Raw genomic sequence first — 23,020 nt, 5'->3', positions numbered from 1 at the left:
TAAAAATTAGTAATTAGAAATGGATAAGTTTTTTTGTAAAGGAGTATATGTAAATGGCTAATAAGTAAATGGAAAGACTATTCAATTTTATTTCCCTTTAGGCAAATCAAATTAAAACCACAATGATATTTTACTATACTCATAAGAATAGTGTAGATTAAAACAGTGGCAGCAATAAATTCTGGTAAACATTCAAAGACAGCATCACTCATGCATGCACTACTGGTATGAATATAAAATGGTACAACACTCTGAAAAACAGTTCAGAGATTTTTAATAAAACTAAATATGTAATTACCATATGGCCCAGGAATTATACTCCTGGGTGCTTATCCCAGAAAAATAAAAACTTAGGTTCATACAAGCACCTGTATACTAGTATTTATAACATTTTTATTTATAGTAGCCCCAAACTGGGAATAACTTACATTATTACCTTTTCCAGGGAAAAGGTTAAATTGTGGTTCATTGATACCATGAAATGCTATTGAGTAAGGAGCAGGAATGACTTGTAAGTACACACAACTTCAGAGAACTACGCCAAGTGAAAAAACCTAATCCCAGAAGTATATATAAGTGTCTGTATTTTTATATAACATTCTTAAAATAGAAAAGTGTACAAATGGAGAACAGATGGTTGCCAGAGTTTAGGAAACACAGTGAGAATTGGAAGAAGGGGTTTGTGACTAGAAAAGGGCAACATGAGGGGTCTGGACAGTGATGGAAATGTTCTATATCCTGATGATAGTGGATACATGAAACCCCACTGGCACTCTAATTAATGGAACTAGATACACATGTACATAAGTAAGGACAAGTAATGTTCACAATGTCCAAATAAGAGCAGTAGATCATATTAATGTCAATTCCCTAGTTATAATATTATTTTTGCAGAGAACTAGGCAAAGAATACATAAGATATCTGTATTCCTTATAATTGCATGTGAGTCTATACTTATCTCAAAATAAAAGGTTTAAATTTTTTAAAAAATTAGCATGTGAGCTAAACAAAATGTGACTTCAGTCTAGACAATGTGACTTCAGTCTAGCCCTTGACAACCAGTTTGCAACCTGAGGTATGCTGCTTTGACCTTAGCGCCACCTCATTTGCTTCTCACTACATTTTTTTTTTTAATATTTATTTCTTAGTTCTTGGCGGACACAACATCTTTGTTGGTATGTGGTGCTGAGGATCGAACCCGGGCCGCACGCATGCCAGGCGAGCGCGCCACCGTCCGAGCCACATCCCCAGCCCCACTACATTTGTATAAGGTGGGCATAAGGTCTTCCGATTTGCAAATTAAAAAACCTGTTATCCTTAAAAAGTGTCAAAATGCTAATAAATCAATACATTTTGTTACTAGCCAGTTGGTATAACTTTGGGAATCATCTTGGAGATAAAAACTGTAGTGTATTCCAATTTCAGCTCTTACTGATTAACTCACCTGGGGCAACATCTCGATGAAAGGATGTATGTTGGCTGCTTTGGCTGCTTTCACAATCTCTTCCTGTGATACGAACCGGCTGTTGTCTCCATAGGCAATGTTCTCAGCAATGCTGCAGTCAAACAGGATGGGCTCCTGGGACACAATTCCAAGTTGAGCTCTGAGCCATTGGACATTGAGTTTCTTTGCTTCTTGACCATCGAGGAGCTGAAAAGCAAAGATCACAAACTGTAAGTGGCTTTAAAAAGGAAAAGGGGACAAAAAAGCCCCTGAATAATAAGTAACTAAATTTCCTAGAGGGTTATTGTATGTGGCATCAGTAGTTATGAAATACCAGGCCTCATGATGCAAGGACTCATACTGTTGAGGCCAACATGGCCAACAAGATGATTTTTTAAAAAATTGATTATATTTTTAAAACACATGACAGCAGAATGCATTATAATTCCTATTACACATATAGAGCACAATTTTTCATATCTCTGTATATAAAGTATATTCACACCAATTCATGTCTTCATGCATATACTTTGGATAATGATGTCCATCACATTCCACCATCATTGCTAAGCCCCCTGCCCCCTTTCTTCCCCTCCTATCCCTCTGCCCTATCTACAATTCGTTTGTTCCTCCCAGGCTTCCCCTCCCTACCCCACTATGAGTCAGTCACCTTATATTAGAGAATACATTCGGCATTTATCTTTTTGGGATTCAATAACTGCATTTAGCATTATCTTCTCCAAATCTGTGAAATGTCATGATTTTAGTCTCTTTTATTGCTGAGTAATATTCCATTGAGTATATATGCCACATTTTTTTTAACCATTCCTCTACTGAAGGGCATCTAGGTTGGTTCCACAGTTTAGCTATTGTGAATTGTGCTGCTATAAACATCGATGTGGCTGTGTCCCTGTAGTATGCTGTTTTTAAGTCCTTTAGGTATAGCCTGAGGAGAGGGATAGCTGGGTCAAATGGTGGTTCCATTCCAAGATTTCCAAGAATCTCCATGCTGCTTTCCAGACTGGCTGCACCAATTTGTAGTCCCACCAGCAATGTAATGAGTGCACCTTTTCCCCACATCCTTGCCAACACTTATTATTGTTTGTCTTCATAATAGCTGCCATTCTGATTGGAGTGAGATGATATCTTAGAGTAGTTTTGATTTGCATTTCTCTAATTGCTAGAGATGATGAACATTTTTTCAGATATTTGTTTATTGATTGTATATCCTCTTCTGAGAAGTGTTTGTCAGGTCGTTGGCCCATTTATTAATTGGGTTATTTGTTTTTTTGTTTTTGTTTTTGTTTGGGGTGTTTAGCTTTTTGAGTTATTTATATAGAGATTAGTGATCTATCTGATGTGGAAGTGCTAAAAATTTGCTCCCAAGATGTAGGCTCTCTCTTCTGCTCACAGATTGTTTCTTTTGCTGAGAAGAAACTTTTTAGTTTAAGTCCATTCCATTTATTGATTCTTGGTTTTAATTCTTGTGTTACAGGAGTCTTATTAAGGAAGTTGGGGCCTAATCCCATACAATGGAGATTAGGGCCTACTTTTTCTTCTATTAGATGGAGAGTCTCTGCTTGTATTCCTAAATCCTTGATCCACTTTGAGTTGAGTTTCATGCATGGTGAGAGATAGGGGTTTAATTTCATTTTGTTGCACATGGATGTCTAGTTTTCCCAGCACCATTTGTTGAAGAGGCTATCTTTTCTCCAATGCATGTTCTTGGCATCTTTGTCTAATATAAGATAATTGTAATTTTATGGGTTAGTCCCTGTGTCTTCTATTCTGTACCATTGGTCTACCAGTCTGTTTTTGTGCCAATATCATGCTGTTTTGTTACTATTTTTCTGTAGTATAGTTTAAGGACTGGTATAGTGATGCCATCTGCTTCACTCTTCCTGCTAAGGATTGCTTTAATTATTCTGGGTCTCTTATTTTTCCAGATGAATGTTATGATTGCTTTTTCTATTTCTATGAGGAATGCCATTGGAATTTTGATCAGAATTGCATTAAATCTGTATAGTGCTTTTGGTAGTATGGTCATTTTGATAATATTAATTCTGCCTATCCAAGAGCAAGATAGATCTTTCCATTTTCTAAGTTCTTCTTTGATTTCTCTCTTTAGGGTTCTGTAGGTTTCATTGTATAGATCTTTCACCTCTTTCATTAAGTTGATTCCCAAGTTTCTTATTTTTTAAAATTAGTTTATTGTGAATGGTATAGTTTTCCTCATTTCCTTCTCAGAGGATTTGTCACTGATATACAGAAATGTCTTTGATATATGGATGTTGATTTTATATCCTGCTGCTTTGCTGAATTCATTTACTGTTCTAGAAGTTTTCTGGTGGAGTTTTTTGGGTCTTCTAAGTATTGAATCATATCATCAGCAAATAGTATTAGTTTAAGTTCTTCTTTTCCTATACATATCCCTTTAATTTCTTTTGTCTAACTGCTCTGGCCAGTGTTTAAAGAACTATGTTAAATAGAAGTGGTGAAAGAGGGCATCCCTGTCTTGTTCCAGTTTTTAGAGGAAATGCCTTCAATTTTTCTCCATTTAGAATGATGTTGGCCTAGGGCTTATGGTAGATAGCTTTTATAATGTTGAGATATGTTCCTGTTATCCCTTGTTTTTCTAGTGTTTTGAATGAAAAGTGGTGCTATATTTTGTCAAATGCTTTTTCTGCATCTATTGAAATGATCATCTGATTTTGAGTCCATTGATGTGATGAATTACATTTATTGATTTCTGTATGTTGAACCAACCTTGCATCCCTGTGATAAATACCATTTGATCATAGTGCACGATCTTTTTGATATGTTTTTTATTCAATTTTCCAGAATCAGAATTTTATTCAGAATTTTTGCATCTGTGTTCATGAGAGATATTGGTCTGAAGTTTTCTTTTTTTTGATGTATCTTTGCCTAGCTTTGGAATCAGGGGTGATATTGGCCTCATAGAATGAGTATGGAAGTGCTCCCTCTTTTTCTATTTCCTGAAAAAGTTGAAGAGTATTGGTATTAGTTGTTCTTTAAAGGTCTTTTAGAACTCAGCTGTGTATCCATCTGGTCCTGGGCTTTTCTTGGTTGGTAGGCTTCTCATGGCATATTCTATTTAATCACTGGATATTGGTCTGTTTAAATTGTGTGTATCTTCCTGATTCAATCTGGGAAAATCATATGACTTAAGAAATTTGTCAATGCCTTCAATATCTTCTATTGGAGTATAAGTTTTTAAAAGAATTTCTAATTATCCTCTGTATTTCTGTAGTGTCTATTATGATATTACCTTTTTCATCATATATGCTGGTAATTTGATTTTTCTCTCTCCTCTTCGTTAGCATAGCTAAGGGTCTGTCAATTTTATTTATTTTTTCAAAGAATCGACTTTTTGTTTTATCAAATTTTTCAATTGTTTCTTTTGTTTTGATTTCATTAATTTCAGCTATAATTTTAACTATTTATTGCCTTCTACTGCTTTTGCTGTTGATTTGATCTTCTTTTCCTTTGGCTTTGAGATGTAATGTGAGGTCATTTATTTGTTGACTTTTTCTTCTTTTAAGGAATGAACTCCATGCAATGAACTTTCCTATTAGTACCTAAAGCACTAAGATATGTTATGTCTATGTTCTCATTTACCCACTAAGAATTTTTTAATCTCTTCCTTGATGTCTTCTTCAGTGGCATATTGTTTAGTCTTCAGGTGTTAGAATAATTTTTATTTTTTATTTTGTCATTGACTTCCAATTTCATTACATTATGATCTGATAAAATACCTGGTAGTATCTCTACTTTTTTGTATTTGCTAAGAGTTGCTTTGTGGCATATTATATGGTTTATTTTAGAGAAGGATCCATGTGCTGCTGAGAACAAAGTGTATCTGCTTGATGCAGGATGAAATAATCTATATATATCAGTTAAATCTAAGTTATTGATTGTATTATTGAGTTCTATAGTTTCTTTATTTAACTTTTGTTTGGAAGATCTATCCAGTGGTGAGAGAGGTATGTTAAAGTCACCTAAGATTATTGTGTTGTGATCAATTTGACTCTTGAACTTGAGAAGAATTTGTTTGATGAACATAGCGCACAATTTTGAGGAGCATATATATTTATGATTGCTATGTCTTGTTGGTGTATTGTTCCATCAATTAGTATGTAATGTCCATCTTTAATTAATTATTTATTTATTTAGATTAACTTTGGCTTGAAGTCTACTTTATTTGATATGAGGATGGAAACCCCTGCTTGCTTCTGCAGTCCATGTGAGTGGTATAATTTTTCCCAACCTTTCATCTTCAGTCTGTTTATGTCTTTTCCTATAAGATTAGTCTCCTGAAGGCAGAATATTGTTGAGTATTTTTTAAAATCCAAGCTGCTAGCTTATGTCTTTTGATTGGTGAGTTTAATTCATTAACATTCAGGTTTATTGTTGAGACATAGTTTGTATTCTCAGACATATTTGTTTATTTTTGTTATTTAACTTGATTTGATTTTTTTTCTTTGATTAGTTTTTCCTTTTGGATACTACCTCCCTCTGCTGATTTTCATTGCTGTTTTTCATGGAATATTTTATAGTGCCGGTTTTCTAGCTATAAATTCTTTTTTACTTTTGTTTATCATCTTTTATTTCATCTTTAAATCTAAAGCTTAATTTTGCTGGTACAGATTCTTGGTTGGCATCCATTTTCTTTCAGAGTTGATATATGTTGTTTCAGGATCTTCTAGCTTTTATGGTCTGTGTTGAAAAATCTGCTATTATCCTACTTGGTTTTCCCCTATATGTAATCTGATTCCTTTCTCTCGTGGCTTTTAAAATTCTTTCCTTATTCTGTATGTTGGGCATTTTTTATTATAATGTGCCTCTGTGTGGATCTGTTGTGATTTTGTACGTTTGGCATCCTGTAGGCTTCTTGAATTTGGATTTCCAATTCATTTTTCATGTTTGGAAAATTTTCTGACATTACTTCATTGAATAGATTGTTCATTCCTTTGGTTTGGACCTCTATGTTTTCCTCTATCCCAATAACTCTTAAATTTGGTCTTTTTGTGCTATCCCATATTTCTTGAATGTTGTGCTCGTGGTTTCTTACCATTATCACTGTGTGGTCTATGTTCTTTTCAAGATTATATATTTTGTCTTCGTTGTCTGATGTCCTATCTTCCAAGTGGTCTACTCTGTTGATGATGCTTTCATTTGAGCTTTTAATTTGATTTATTGTTTCTTTCATTTCAATGATTTCTGTGTTTTGTTTTTTCTGAATCTCTATCTCTCTGTTGAGGTGATCTTTTGCTTCCTGTATTTGTTGATGTAACTCCTTGTCAAAGTCATCTTTCACTGCCTGTATTTGCTCTCTTATACTTTTCAGTTCACAGAACATTTTAACCATGTACATCCTGAACTCCTTCTATGTGGAATGATTCTAATGATGTGGTATCTTGATTTGTTTGGGGCACTTTCTTCCCTTGTCTTTTCATGTTGCTCAGGTGTCTTCCTTTCCATCTCTGTGGGTCTGAGGTGTTATTGTTTTTACCCTATAGATTTGTAGTGCTCTTGTAGGATTCCAAGACCTCTCCTGGCCACTCAAGGTCTGATCTGGGAGCTGCCCCCATCTAATATGGTGAGAATGTTGAGCCAAGATGGAGGCAGTCTGCTTTCAGTGTCAAGGTGTCTGGTGGAGTGGGGGAGCTGTGTGATGGCATTGTGCTGTGGGTAGGTAGCAGCTAAGTGGCCTGCTTGGGAGCGGAGCAAAGACTTGCAGATCTGAAGATGTGTTGATTGGTCATTCTGCTAATGTGCTCGTGAGCCCTGTGTGGCTAGAACTTTGGACTTTGGGTTTTGGGAGCCAGGATTCCTGCTCAAATCCAACAAGATGATTTTTATGGTGACTAGGTTGTCCTTATCTAGATCTAGATGGAAAAATGGTAAAATATTTGGTCCTGTCCTTCCACAGGCCTCTGTCCCTATCTGCCCTCCACTGAGCATTTATGTCATCCTCTGCCTTTTAGAGAGTCTGCATCAAGGTATTCCACTCAGATCTACTGTCCCCAGATGGATACCAACCCTTCAGCTTGATCTATACCCTCTTACATAGGCATACCAGGAAAAATAAGATGCTCAGTAACATAGCCTGATTCTGAAAGTTGGGTGACTCTGGTCCTATTCCTCCCTCTCTTTTCCTTGAGAGCTGCCAGCCACAAACTTCTTCCCCTTTTGGTGACCATCTAATTCAGGATAGATTCACAGGGCTAGGTTATAGGTGCTATCCCAAGGTAAAGGCAGATGTAGGCACTCTGATCTTTATTCAAGGAAGACAGCCAAGAACTATATGTCAGAAATCAATGACAAGAGCCAAACACAAATGAGCTGGAGGTCAGGGGTCAAAGGCAGACAGCCTACAGTACAGAGTTAGAGAGAATAGCAAAGCAGACTCAGGTCCTACCCTCCCTCTTTTCCCTGAGAACTGCCAGACTCAAATTTCTCCTACTTTTCTTTTCTGACAGCATTAAAGAAGAAAGTTCAATGGAAGTTGAAAAGCTACAAAGTGCAGTATCTTTGGGAGGACTGTTTTCATTTTACAGCAAACCTTTATGAAAAAAATTAAGCATTCATCAGGTAGCAGGAAACTCACAGGCCATAGCCCCTGTGGAGGTATAGGAGGCATGGCATTCCTTACTGGCTTCAGAAGTGAGTTTGTTCTTAGCTGTCAGGCTGACTCAAAAGGCCCATGGGAGGGTAGAGGTCAACCTCATATCCAGTATTTTCTGAACTAGATTAAGTTTCAGATAGTCTATCCTATTTTCCCCATATATAAGCCCATTTGGGTCTTATACAATACAGTCATTGTATTAAATATGATTATAGATATTCACTTATTTAATTGTTTTTATTTTGACAATATTGGTCTGACTATGTAAAATACAGCCTTAAATCTACTTATTAAGAGAATGTGCTCACCACTGTCCCAGCCATAGGGTCGTAGAACCTCTCGAGGAGCTGTACCACTGTGCTCTTCCCACAGCCACTGCTGCCCACCAGGGCCAGTGTCTGGCCCTTCTTCACCTCCAGGCTTAACCCCTGAAGCACTGGCACATTTGGCCGGGTGGGATAGTTGAACACGACTTCATTAAATGTCACGTTTCCTTCAAACTTCTCCTAAAAATTTTTACAATACTATAAGGATAATTGGTCTGATAATTACTGATTTCAAAACTGTAGCTACAAAAACATGAAATGTATATCCAATATAACAATGGCATCAGTTTATATTGATAGTAAGTTGTTATTATATAAAACCAAGATGGACAATAGGGGTATAGTCAGATTAGACAACACATCATTACAGAAAAGTATTGTCTAAACTCAATTTCTGGTTCACTTAAGACAAACATGTAACTTTCCCAACTGTTGTTCTGAGGTTGCAGTTAAGCCCATAGCCAAAGGTTCAAAAGCTTAAGAAATGTAACAACAATATCTATATAGAGTTTCAGCAGACAGCTCCTGTCTCAATCCTGGAAGCTTCTTTATCTCACTCTCCTCATCTCACTTGACAGGCACAGCAGTTTTCTTAGAACATGAAGTACCTTGTAAAGTCCCCAAAGGATTGAGTAACCTCCAATCTTTTTACCTACATTGCTTCTTGGACATCAAGCTCACAGCAGCATGTGTGACACAAAGAACACTCTTTGTAGATTCTAAAATATAGGATTATTACTTTCATTGTGAATAAAGTGACCTTCTTACCACTTATAACTCAGCCATTATAAAATGTGATTAAAACAAAATTGCAAATCATATCAACATGACAGTATTTATGCCTATTCCTTCATGTAGAAATGATTACTACATTTTTGTCAGAATTATTTGGTTCTAGTATATCTGGTTTTACTTTTTAAAAAGCTTTGATATGCTAAAATTCAGAATCCTTGAAACCTATGAAATGGTAGGAAAGGTGGCCAACTATTAGCCATATAAACAGCACAAATAAGTATATGTTGGTGTAACCACCACCAATTTATCATGCAGTTACAATCTAGCAGACAGAAAAAAAAATTAAGCATTTATCAGACAGCAGGAAACTCACAGGCCATAGCCCCTCTGTACTGTAGCTGTCAATCAAAGGTTGTCTTTCAAATAGCTTGAATAAATGGGCTGCAGACAGTTTGGCTTTAGCGTAGTCTGGTGCAAATGAACTAGCATGTCCTAGAGCCACTGCGCCAAACACAATCGCCGAAAATACCCTAGATGGAAGTAGAGGAATTAAAAAGTTAGCTTATAAAACTAGCTCCACAATCTTTGAAAGCCCAAAGGCATACCACTTACTAGTATTTATCTTGTTACTCCTTAACAGTCCTCTTCCCCAACCCACTTTTCCATGAAATTCCAGTAACAGAAGAAATCCAGATGAAAACAAGACCCACTGCTTTTTTTCCTCTGTTCACTTTCCAACTTCTATAGGAGCCCCTGATTGTCTAGAGTTAATGTAATCATCCAAGGTTCTTCACTGTCAGGAAATAACTAATAACCAAATCTGATTGTGATCTCAATTTTAGCTTCTTTTTTGGATGGAAGGAACTAAAGTACAAAATACTGTAGGGGCTCCATCAATTCCACACAAGGAATATTATTCCCTACTAAATCTATAGCCCTGACTTCCAGTTTAAGGTTTCTTCAATACTACAATATAAATATAATAATCACTGTAGTTAAATAATTTTTATCAGGAAGACATTTATACAAAATTTCATCTAAAAGCTGCAGAATACATTTTTTTCATTAGTACATGGACTTTCTCTAGAAGAAACCATACATTAGTACACAAAACAAGAATTAACAAGTTTTGAAAAATGACATCATCTCTTTTCTGATTACAATGGAATAAAACTAAAAGTCAACACCAAGAAATTTTAGAAATTATACAAATGCCTGGAGTCTGAATAGCACTCTTTCTTGAACTGTTCAGAATGGGTTATCAAGGGAATCAAAAGGGGAATTTAAAATTTTTGCAAAGAGAAAGAAAATAGAAACACAATCTTCCAAAATTTCTGGAATGCAGCAAAAACACTAAGAGGGAAGTTTCTAATACTGAGTGTCTACATCAAAAATAGAACCATTTCAAATAAAAACTTGACATATCTCAAATACTTAGAAAAGCAAGAATAAATCAAACCCAAATTAGTAAAAGGAAAGAAAGATCAAAGCAGAAATAAATGAGACAGACTGAAAAAAAATCACTGAAACAAAGAGTTGGTTCTTTGAAATGATAAGCAAATGGATGAAACTTTAGCTAGACTAACCAAGAATTAAAAAAAAAGAAGGGCCTAAGAAACAGATATTTCCACTGATACCACAGAAATACAAAGGATTATTATGAAAAACTACATGCTAACAAATTGGAAAACCTAAAAGAAATGGAAAATTTCTGGATATGTATGGTTCTATCAAAACTGAACGAAGAGGACATAAACCTGAATAGACCAATAACAAGTAATGAGATTGAATTAGGAATAGAAAGTCTCTCAACAAAGAAAAGTTCAGGGCTAGATGGCTTTGCTATTCAACATCCAACTTTTAAAGAAGTTACACCAATTCTTCTCAAATTATTTCATGGGCTTAAAAGGGATGGAACTCTTCCAAACTCATTCTATGAAGCTAGCATTACCTTGTTACTAAAACCTGACATGGACACAACACACACACATACAAACACACACACCTTATAGATCAATATCCCTAGTGAGCATACATGTAAAAACTCTCAACAAAATACTAGCAAATGAAATTCAACAACATATGAAAAAGACTGTACCCCATGATCAAACTTGTTTCACCCTAGTGAAGCAAGGATGGTTCAACATAATATATCTCATCAACTGTATGAAGGATATAAGTCATTTGGTTATCTCAATAGATCCAGAAAATGTATTTGATAAAATTCAGTGTTACTTCATGATAAAATACTTGAACACATTAGGTATAGAAGGATCATTCCTCAATACAATAAAGGCTATATATATGACGAAAGCACAGCACAACCAACATGATACTGAATGGGGAAAGGCTGAAAGTACTTCCTCAAAGAGAAGAAACAAGACATGTGTGTCCACTCTCACTGCTTTTTTTTTTGTACCAGGGATTGAACTCAGCAGCACTCAACCACTGATCCACATCCCAGCCCTTTTTTATATTTTATTTAGAGACAGAGTCTCACTGAGTTACTTAGCACCTCACTAAGTTGCTGAGGCTGGCTTTGAACTCTTGAGCCCTCAGCCTCAGATTCCCAAGCTGCTGATATTAAAGGCATGCACCACTACACCGGGCCTCTCACTGCACTTATTCAGTATAGTACTAGAAGCTTTAGCCAGAGCAATTAGACAAGAGAAAGAAATAGGCATACAAATAAAGAGGGAGGAAGTAAAATTATCCTTGTATGCAGATGATATGATTCTATACATAGAAAAACCTAAAGGCTCCACCATAAGTACTATACTGATAAATAATTAAGTATACTAGCAGGACACAAAAATCAATGTACAAAAATCAGTAACTTGTCAGGCCTATTGGTAGAGGTCTTTTCTAGCACGCACATAGTCCCTGATTTCAAGTCTTAGCACCACACACACACACACAAACACACAAAATCAATAGCTTTCTATACACCATTAATGAATACACTGAGAAAGTGTGGTGAGCCGCCTCTGCCGCTTATGCAGATTATGGTCGCCATTACAAGATGGCGCTGGCTCCGCTGTGGTATGTGACAAACAACTCCTTATTTGGGAGAGTTGGCGCATGGTTTTTCAGCACCCTATGAGAAAGTTCCACGTGGCAGCTTCGCATTGGGGCTTGAGATGCTTTATTAAGGCTGGGAGGGGCATCCGAGGGATTAGTAGAAGAAATATCAAGGGCCTGAATAAACTGCTGAAAGAAGATTCCCGAGTTGTGTCTTCCTTGCGGGCAAAGGGTCGCGACAAGAAAGAATAATGAAAACAATCCTTTTCACAGTAGCTATAAAAATAAAATATCTAGGAATAAACTAGACCAAGAAAGTTTATTCCTACTCTCTACAACAAAAACACTGATGAACAAAATTGAAGAAGATTCACACAAAAATGGATAGATCTCAGAGCAGAGGGATAGGAAAGGGGAGGCAATGCAGAATGATTTCTTTAAAAATCATGTTATGTGCATACATAAGTATACCACAAGGAATTTCACCTTTATGCAGAAGTAAAAGGAACTAATCAAATATAGATAAACAAATGAACTAAAGGAAGTCTAGTAGAGGAAGGAGAATAGGGGAGGTGAAGGAAAAGTGGGGTATCATGAACTGAAATAGATTTCCATGCATGCACAGGTTTGTTGGGATGAACCCAACTACTATGTGTAACTACAAAGCTTTCATTATAAAAAGTGTAAATAAAATAAAAGAAAAAGAAAAGAGCCTTCAAGTTCATGGATTATAAAAAATCAATATTGTTAAAATGTCCAAACAGCTCAAGGAGATCTAAAGATTCAATGTAATTTCCATCAAAATACCAATGGCATTCTTCACAGAACCAGCAAAAACAATTCTAAAATTCATATAGCAGCACAAAAGACTCAGAATAGCCAAAGCAATTTGGGGCAAAAAGAATCAAGCTGGAGGCATAACAACTAATTGAAGACATTCTACTGAGCCTTAGTAACAGAAGCATTGTATTATAATAAACACAAACACATAAATCAGGGGAAAAGAATCATGATCCCAGAAATCAACACACATCCAAAGCCAACTGCATCTCAACAAAGACACCAAAAAATACACTGGAGAAAGGATAGCACCTTCAACATATGGTGCAGGGAAAACTGGATCTCCACATGCAAAAGACTGAAACTTGATCCCCTTCTCTCACTCTGTACAAAAATCAACTCCCAGTTCATCCATCAATGGCCTAAATGTTAGACCTGAAACTCTGAAACTGCTAGGAGAAAACATAGGAGACACTTCAACACCCTGGTACAGGCACTGGTTTTCTAGATAGGAAAGAGCACAGGAAACTAAAGCAAAAATTGACAAACACTTCTGCACAATGAAGGAAACAACAGTGAAGAGAGAATCTACAGAAAGGGAGAAAACACTTGCCAAGTGTTCATCTGATGGAGGATCAATGTCCAGAATAAAAAAAGAACTCAAAAACTAAAACAACAAACAAACAAACAAATAGTAATCTACTTTTTAAAATTGAAAAATGACCTGAAGACACTTCTACAAAGAAGAAATTAAAATAACCAAACGTGAAAAAATGTTCAATATTGAAAGGTTAATAAAATAGGTACTGGTCACTCCGTTTCTCCATATGCTTAACAAAACACTGTTGAAATCTTAAGAACTGTTTGCTAATCTTGTTCACAGAATTGTTCCCAGAATGTGCTGTCCCCAACTGTGGACTGTCTGCTAATCTTGTTCCCAGAATGAGCTGTCCCCAACTTCCAAACTACAAAATGTAACTTCTCTCCCTGCCCTCTCCAAGGAAAGTATATAATCTCTGCTTAAGCTATTCTCAGGGCTCTATCTCTCTTTGCTATAGAGAGCTCTGGGCCCCAGCATGCTGGTCTCCAAATAAACCCACCCTTCTGCTGTTGCATGAGACAGTCTCTTGTGGTCTCTCCTCCGACATTTCGCCGGACCCTACATTTGGTGCATTGGCCGGGAACTGCGCATCGCCGGACAGAGAGACCTCAACAAGACTCCTTTGGGGGGGTAAGTAAGGCGCCTTATCTTCTTCTTCTTCTCCTCCTCCTTCTTCTCCTTCTTGTTTTTCCTTTGCGATCGCTCAGAGTCTGGTTTTTGGCTCAGCGGAGAGCGTGAGCTCTCAGAGCCTTCTGGTTTTTTGGTTTGGGTTGGCAGAGTGTGGTTGTCAGCGGAGAGCATGAGCTCCCCCTGGCGGTGGTGGACAGACTTGTCCCTGAAGCCACAGGCCACGTCTCTCAAGGGACGCTTTGAGAGACTCTGGGGGGGGATGGAGGTGCCCCAATCTGGGAGGGACGAAGGTGCCCTCATCTGTATTCTGTTGCCAACCCGTCTGGTTTTGCCGGCAACTGTTCTTTCTCTCAGGTTGAATTCACTGTCTGTTTTTAATCTTTGCCTCTGAACTTGTGTTACACGTTTACTGTTTACTGTGTGTCCGTGTTTGTGTCACATTTGTATTGTCCCTGTCTTTGTTCAAGTAACTTTCATTAAGGGACAGAGCCATTCCATGCCTCTGTCCCTGACCCTTGATCACTGGACTGAAGTCCACTTAAGGGTTTAAAATCTTTCTTTTTCAGTAAAACACCAGACCTGGCAGACTCTCTGTGCCTCAGAATGGCCCACCTTTGGAGTCGGATGGCCCCCAGAAGGATCTTTCTACTTCCCACTAATTTGAAAAGTCAGAGATATTGTCTTTGTCTTTCAGCCGGGACCACATAGCCATCCAGATCAACAGCCGTATATCTTAACTTGGCAGGACCTCTGTAAATCTCCTCCTCCATGGGTGAAGTCTTTCCTTGTTCCTGCCCCCACTCCTACTCCTCCCTCCACGATTCTATCTCTCAAACCCTCTGCTCCTTCTCTACCCTTTGTTCTCCCTGAGTCTCAAGATTTGACTCTGCTGGACTCTCCTCCATTTCCTTATCCCCTGCCTTCGTTCCCCAACCCCCAACACCCTCTAAGTGATTCCCCTGCTGCTGACTCAGCTTCTCCACCATTGGAGGAGGTTAAGCCGGCCCAGCACCCTCCAGATGACTTCCCCGAGACACACACAGCCCCTCCTCCCCTGAAGGAAACTGGCCCTGCTAAAAAAGACTCAAAGAACTCGCCGGCATTTTCACACCAGCCTACTTGGGATGACTGCCAACCACTCCTAGGGACTCTCTTCATGACAGAGGAACAAAAGAGAATCCTCCTGGAAGCTAGAAAAAATTTCCTCGGACCAGATGGGCAACCGACACAACTTCCCCTTGAACCGACTCAACTGGGACCCCAACACCTTTGAAGGTAGGGAGCATCTGTCCACTTATCACCGGGCTCTAATAGCGGGTCTCTGAGCAGCCGCTAGATGGCCAACTAATTTGGCCAAGGTAAGAGAAATTATTCAAGGGCCTAATGAATCTCCCTCTATGTTTATGGAGAAAATTATGGAGGCATATAGGAGATATACTCCTTTTGATCCTCAGGCAGAGGATCAAAAGGCATCTGTCACGATGGCCTTTATTGGGCAAGCTGCCCTGGATATTAAAAAAAAAAGTTACAATGCTTAGATGGATTACAAGATATGACTTTGAGAGATTTAGTCAGAGAAGCCGAGAAGGTATACTATAAGAGAGAAACTTAGGAAGAGAAGGAACAAAGGAGGGAGAAAGAAAGAGAGCAAAAGGAGAAAGAAAGGGAGCAAAGGGAGGATGAAAGAAGCAAAAGACAGACTGAGGCATTGACTAAGGTCCTGGTCACAACAACCAATAGGCCAGAAGTTAGGAGACAGGGAGACAGAAAGGGATACCTGGGCCCACGCCAAAAGCCACCTCTGGCCTCAGATCAATGTGCCTACTGTAGAGAAAAAAGACACTGGGCCAAAGAGTGCCCTAGAAAGAGACAGCCATGCCAGCCAGCCATTCTGACTCTGGAGGATGACTAGGAAAGTCAGGGCTCGGATCCCCTCCCCAAGCTCAAAGTAACTTTTGAAGTGGAGGGAACCTCAGTAAACTTTGAAGTAGATACAGGGGCAGTATACTCAGCCCTTAAGGCCCCCTTGGGCCCTCTATCAACTAAAAGGTCTCAAGTTCAAGGGGCTAATGGCAGTAAATATTGGGCTTGGACAACTAAGAGGACCATGGACCTGGGGAAAGGAAAAGCCTATCACTCCTTCCTCCTTCCTAGTGATCCCAGAATGCCTAGCCCCATTGTTGGGCAAAGATCTGCTCACCAAACTCCAGGCCAGAATAACTTTTAACCCTGAAGGCCCCCAAATGGAATTTCTAAATCCTTCAGTAAAAACTCCTATAGTCATGGCTTTAACTATGTCAGTAGAAGATGAACATCAACTCTTCACACCCCCCAAGACTGATCAAACAGGCAAGCTATCCCAGAGATGGATAACAGATTACCCAGATGCCTGGGCAGAAACTGCTAAGTTAGGCCTAGCTGTAAAACAACCTCCAATAACAGTGGAGTTAAAAACCTCAGCCTCCCCAATTCATATTAAACAATATCCTCTAAGCAAAGAAGCCCTGTCAATCAGCCTGGAACACTCCCCTGCTACTATCGCCCTGTTCAAGACCTAAGAGAGACCAACAACAGAGTGCAGGATATTCACCCCACAGTACCTAATCCGTACAATCTGCTTAGCACCCTGAACCCTGAACGAAAATGGTATACTGTCCTGGACTTAAAAGATGCTTTCTTTTGCTTGCCTCTGCATAAAGATAGTCAGTTGCTGTTTGCTTTCAAATGGGTAAAACCAGAAACTGGAACAACTGATCAACTAACTTGGACCAGACTCCCACAGGGGTTCAAAAACTCCCCCACTCTCTTTGATGAAGCCCTCCACAGAAATCTCAACAACTTCAGAACTACGCACCCCGAAGTCACCCTGCTTCAATATGTGGATGACCTGCTACTGGCAGCCGATACCAAGGAAAACTGTGAGTCTGGGACCCAAGCACTATTATCTGAGCTTGCTCAACTCGGGTATAGAGCTTCTGCCAAAAAGGCCCAAATTTGCCAGCACGAAGTAATCTTCCTGGACTATTCCCTTAGGGGCAGTAAAGGATGGCTCACAGAGCCCAGAAAACAAACCGTTGTGCAGATACCACCCCCATCTAATAAGAGGGCAAATAAAGAGGCTAAATTGGCAGCCCTAAACGGAGAAACCATGTTAACACTTTCCACACCGGGGGAACATAAGGACACTGACACTGAACTCCTCGACTTTACTGAGCCCAGCCTGCAATTTCAGAAAGCCCTATAATACATTAAAAATGTACATCGACTCACTCACCTTGGTTCAAAGAAATTTCAGGCATTCCTGAAGGATCAAAAACAGAGTTTTCCACTAACCGGCTCACAGCAAAAGGAAATAGCTGAACGGGTAACAAAAGCCTGTCGGGTCTATCAATTAGTTAATGCTTACCCCTCCAAGCTTCCTGTAGGAAGGCGCCTTCGAGGAACCAGACCAGGACAATTCTGGGAAGTAGACTTTACTGAAATTAAGCCAGCAAGGTATGGACTTAAATATCTCCTAATCTTTGTAGATACATTTTCAGGATAGATTGAAGCCTTCCCCACAAAAAAAGAAACGGCGCAAATGGTGGTCAAGAAGATCCTGGAAGATATTTTTCCAAGATACGGCCTGCCTAAGGTAATAGGGTCTGATAATGGACCGGCGTTCGTGGCCCAGGTAAGTCAGGGGTTAGCCAGGACCCTGGGGATTAACTGGAGGTTACATTGCGCTTATAGACCCCAGAGCTCAGGACAGGTAGAATGAATAGAACCATTAAAGAGACCTTGACGAAATTAAGCTTGGAGACCAGCATAAAAGATTGGACTATGCTCCTGCCTTATGCACTGTTTCATACAAGAAATACTCCCTCTGTTTCTTTGTGTAACCTCACCCCCTATGAAATTCTCTATGGTGCCCCTCCTCCAATAAGGGACCTGACCCCAACTCTAAGACCTAATGATTCCTTTCACACCCCCTTGCTTGACAGACTAAAAGCTCTTGAAAGAACCCAGCGATACCTGTGGAAACAGCTGGCCACTGCCTACCAACCTGGGGACGAAGGGACTCCACACCGATATCAAGTGGGAAACTTCATCTATGTAAGACGACATCAGGTGTCATCCCTAGAACCCCACTGGAAAGGACCATACCAGGTGCTACTTATAACACCTACAGCGGTAAAGGTAGACGGAATCACTTCCTGGATCCATGCCTCTCATCTCAAGCCTGTGCCCTGTCCAGACTCTGGCTGGAAATTGAAAAAAACTGGTAACCCTCTCAAATTGCATATTCGCCGTGTGGATAAGGCTATGGACTCTCCCCTTGACCACCAATAGTCCTAACCCTCATCAGCCCGTTCAGCAGCGATGGCTGATCACAAATCCTACTGGACAGGAAGTATAATCTATCTCGAATACAGCCCCCTTAGGGACCTGATGGCCATCTCTCCACCCAGACATTTGTCAGTTGGCTATAGGTCTTTCCTATTGGGTATCCCTGATGAAGAGGATCCCACTAAAATTCCATTAAATCCCTTCCGTTCCATAGATAATAGAAACAAACATTATGGATGTAGGGACACGTGAGCCAGATGTAGGTTGGCTAACCTAGATTACTATGTTTGCCCGGTGGACTATCAAAGACACAAACAGTCACGGCTGTGTGGGGGAAAAACCGACTTCTTCTGTAAGTCATAAGGATGTGAACATACAGGGGCTACCTGACGGAACCCAAACCTCCGCTGGTTCTCAGACCATTGCCCCTTGCTGAAGTAACAGGTACTGAGATATCTCTCCACCCATTCACTCCTCTCTTCTCCTGTCAGTGCCCACACCGGGTCCCACCAGGTCCTCTTACCAGCTAACCCAAAGCTCAAACCAGCTGAGGAGGGCCCTCAGACCCCTATCCAAAATGTAATGAAAATGGCCTTTAAAGTTGCTTTGTCATCACTGAAAACAGGTTACTAAAAATTTAAAGTCCCTCACAGGCTTTTTGGGATACTCACTCCAGTCTTCCCCTCTGCTCTACCTGTTCTACTACTCAAGTTTTTGTTGCTAGGAAAATCCCAAGCCCCTTTCCCATTATTCTTTTACATCTCTCCTTCCTCATTCCACGGAGCTGCTCTCAGCACCGCCTTCCCCGTCCTCCCCCTCTGTACCAGGCCCACAGAAAAGTCTTAACTGATCTTCTCCAGAAGTCTTCACCATGGCTGACTTTAGGACTTTCAGCAAAAGAGTCCTTATAAAAGAGTTCAGTATAGATAAACTTCCTCTTTTCATGTTGCCCTGTTCTACTTGGCCACTGGCTGGAAAAATCAGCACTCCTAAGCTAGACACCCCCTTACTAGTTTTTCACAAAATATGTGAACAGGGCCTCTGGCCTTGAGCTGGGGCTTCACAGAGATGGCTACATTTCTAAGATAAAAAAGTTATCAACTGGGCTCCATGGTAACAGCTGGCAAGGAAAAAAAAAAAGTTCTCCCCCTCCCAGGTGTCCTTGAAAAGTTAACTTGCCCAGAACAGAGAAAAAAACAGAAACAAAAACTGCTTTTTGTGAACTTCTGCAAACTGGAAACTTCTGAGCCCCTTCCCTTACATGTTGAGTACAAAATTCTAAAACTACCTAAACTTGGGATTCAAGGGATTAATTGATTAAAACAGAAGCAATGCCCTCTGAATCCGGTTGCAACCAAATAAAACTGTTTCCCTGTCTTCAGTGCTATCTTAGGTGCCTTGCCTTGTCCGTCCCTACAACAGTATAATTCTATATACTTAAACATTATTTATGTTTTCATAAAACGGTCAACAAATGTAATTAATTGTATAATAGTGCAGATGTTTCCCAGGGTGCTCTATCATGACGCAGGTTCATTTAAAGATCAAATAAGGGGATATACAACCTGGTTCCGCCGGGAACCTGTATCCCTCACTCTAGCCATCTTATTAGGAATGGGAATTGCTGCAGGGGTGGGCACAGGAACCACTTCCCTGGTCCGTGGGACACAACAAATGACCCAATTAGAAACAGCAATGGACCAAAACTTAAAGATATTAGAAACCTCCATCACAGCTCTGCAGGAATCTTTAACCTCTCTCTCTCTCTCTCAAGTTGTTTTACAGAACAGGTGAGGATTAGACCTCCTCTTCATGAGAGAAGAAGGCCTTTATGCTGCATTAAGGAAAAAATGTTGTTTTTATGCCGACCATACTAGAGTTATAAAAAAATCTATGAGTAAATTAAAAAGACACCTTAAAGAGCGTCAATGAGAGAGAGAGACCCAAAAAGGGTGATATAAATCTTGGTTCACACAGTCCTCCTGGTTAACTACGCTTTTATCAGCCCTGGCCGGTCCTTTAATAATTCTTATATTGTTGCTAACTCTAGGACCCTGTTTGCTCAACCATGTAATTTCCTTTCTCCAATCCCAAATTGGACAAATCAAACTTATGGTAATCAGACAACAATATACCCCACTAACAGACATGAAATGTGACACCCCCCAATGATCACTTTTATGATTAAAAGTATCCAGAAGAAGAAGTGGGGAATGAAAGGTTAATAAAATAGGTACTTGTCACTCCGTTTCTCTATATGCTTAACAAAACACTGTTGAAATCTTAAGAACTGTTTGCTAATCTTGTTCACAAAATTGTTCCCAGAATGTGCTGTCCCCAACTGTGGACTGTCTGCTAATCTTGTTCCCAGAATGAGCTGTCCCCAACTTCCAAACTACAAAATGTAACTTCTCTCCCTGCCCTCTCCAAGGAAAGTATATAAGCTCTGCTTAAGCTATTCTCAGGGCTCTATCTCTCTTTGCTATAGAGAGCTCTGGGCCCCAGCATGCTGGTCTCCAAATAAACCCACCCTTCTGCTGTTGCATAAGACAGTCTCTTGTGGTCTCTCCTCCGACATTTCGCCAGACCCTAACATTATCATCAACCATCAGGGAATGCAAGTCAAAACTACAATGATATTCCATTTCACTCAGTTAGAGTGGCTATTATTAATAAACAAAAAACCCAAATGCTAGCAAGGATATAAAGAAAAAGGAATTTATATACTGTTGATAGGAATGTAAATTATTGCAGCCAATATACCAATACATAGAGGTTACTCAAAATAGATCTACCGTATGAACCAGCTATTTTTTTCCTGTGTAAACATACAAAGGAGGTGAGACCAGCATATCCAAGAGACACTCGAGTGCCCTTGTTTATTGCACCTGTATTTACCCTATCCAACAGTCTCAGTGCCCATCAACAGATGAATGGATAAAGAAAATGTGGTACATATACACAATGGAGTGTTATTCAGTGTCATAAACCATAATGAAACCCTGCCATTCACAGCAATGTTTATGGAAATGGAGAATATTATGGTAAGTAAAATAAGTCACATGAAGAAAGACAAGTACCACATGTATCTCATATGTGGAAGATTTAAAAAAAAAAAAGTTGACCTGAAAGTAGAATAGTGACTACTAGAAATTGGGATGGTGGAAAGGAGAAGGAGAAAAAAGTTCACTTGGAATTGATTGATGCACACTATATACATTCATGGAAATATCACAGTGAACTCTATTAATATGTACAATATGTATTAAATAAAATTTTTAAAGCATTTTTTTGTGGGAAGTAAGCCTTTACCAGAAGTAGCTTTTCTTCTGTAATTAAAATAATTACCCTCAAAAGATAGTTGTTCTCAACTGAAGGACCAATTATTTGCTCTTTAAGGAATATATATATTGAATATGACAAGTTTTAGGAAGGGCTAAAGATCCTGATTTACATCTCCACAAAGCAATTTACTTCTGATACAAGAGTTCCCAGGAGAGAGGTTGGGGTGTTATTATTTTGGTTTGTTTGTTGTTTAAGTTTTTATCTCCATAATTTCTAAATTCAAAATATTGGAGGTATGGATGGGGGTGTACTAAGGCTCTCCCTTGATGATAAGGTTAGTTACCAAATATTAACTTATTTTTTAATATCTTTATTATATTTTATGTGATGCTGAGGATCAAACCCAGTGCCTCACGCATGCTAGGTGAGCACTCTACCGCTAAGCCACAACCCCAGTCCCCCAAATATTAACTTATTATAAAACTTATTATTATAATCACTATTATAAAGTGATAAACAACCCACATATGGCTGCCTACTTTCTCTACACAAGCTATTATCTAGTTTTAACATGAAAAACTAAAAAGCTGTATTCCAATTACCAAGAATTTAACATTTCAATGATTAAAAAAAAAGCAACCATTTTTTTTTCAGTGATATATTTCTAAACAATAAAAGCTATACTCTGAGATGTCTTTCCCAGCTGATATTCCCTTTGTCTCTCCAAAATCAGTTTCCATTTTCTACCCTTTGCCACCACCTTGTACCAATCTACTCCTGGCCCTGGGAGGCTGAACTGCATCAAAAGGTTTTCTTGTCCTCTGGACCTGATGAGGCAGACAAGGAAAGGCACTAGCAGGGAATGGGAGTGCTGAAGGAATGAGGCTGTGCTCTTTGTTTCTTTGGTTCCTTTCTTGTAAGGATTGCTCGAATGACGGGCTGTCCCTCCACCAAAGACGGAGGAAGAGCTCCATGCTTAAGAGAATGTTATGGTCTTTACTTCCTCTTGTCCTTTAGGGCTTGTGGTGGCAGCAATTTCTAACTGGTTACTCCTGGGTACTATGTACCTTCACACTTCTCACACCTCTGTTAACAGATTCTTCATGAAACTCCTTAATTACCCCATTTAAGCTGCCATTTTGTCTCCTGCCAGGATCTTGATTGATACAAAGATTAGGTATATATTTTTTCCATGCTTTATTTTAATTTTTGATGAAAC

The 23,020-nt window shown here is 39.1% G+C and overlaps 2 protein-coding genes across 6 annotated transcripts in view; one reads left to right on the top strand and one right to left on the bottom strand.

Moving 5' to 3' along the window:
* The window catches only part of LOC101973490 (phosphatidylcholine translocator ABCB4), a 75,857-nt gene that overhangs the window by 2,413 nt on the left and 50,424 nt on the right, over window positions 1-23,020 (bottom strand). For 4 of the 5 annotated variants that reach the window (XM_005340012.5, XM_078040495.1, XM_078040497.1 and 1 more), the window contains 3 exons: window positions 9,529-9,685; window positions 8,403-8,600; window positions 1,446-1,652 (listed from right to left, as the gene is read on the bottom strand). In XM_005340012.5, the coding sequence (XP_005340069.2) occupies window positions 1,446-1,652; window positions 8,403-8,600; window positions 9,529-9,685 (562 nt within the window). The remainder of the gene's footprint in view (window positions 1-1,445; window positions 1,653-8,402; window positions 8,601-9,528; window positions 9,686-23,020) is intronic. The other variant, XM_078040496.1, reaches the window with a different exon arrangement.
* LOC120891847 (uncharacterized) lies at window positions 1,578-21,064 on the top strand. The gene is made up of 4 exons (XM_078040500.1): window positions 1,578-1,675; window positions 5,640-5,709; window positions 14,882-15,462; window positions 16,887-21,064. Exons 3-4 carry the CDS (start codon window positions 15,402-15,404, stop codon window positions 17,429-17,431), a joined length of 606 nt encoding a protein of 201 aa, XP_077896626.1. The 5' UTR covers window positions 1,578-1,675; window positions 5,640-5,709; window positions 14,882-15,401; the 3' UTR covers window positions 17,432-21,064.

Source organism: Ictidomys tridecemlineatus, chromosome 2 (assembly GCF_052094955.1).
Source record: "Ictidomys tridecemlineatus isolate mIctTri1 chromosome 2, mIctTri1.hap1, whole genome shotgun sequence".
Classification (NCBI taxonomy): domain Eukaryota; kingdom Metazoa; phylum Chordata; class Mammalia; order Rodentia; family Sciuridae; genus Ictidomys; species Ictidomys tridecemlineatus.
Note: the sequence above shows the minus strand (reverse complement) of the source record. Positions and strands in the feature narration are given on the sequence as shown.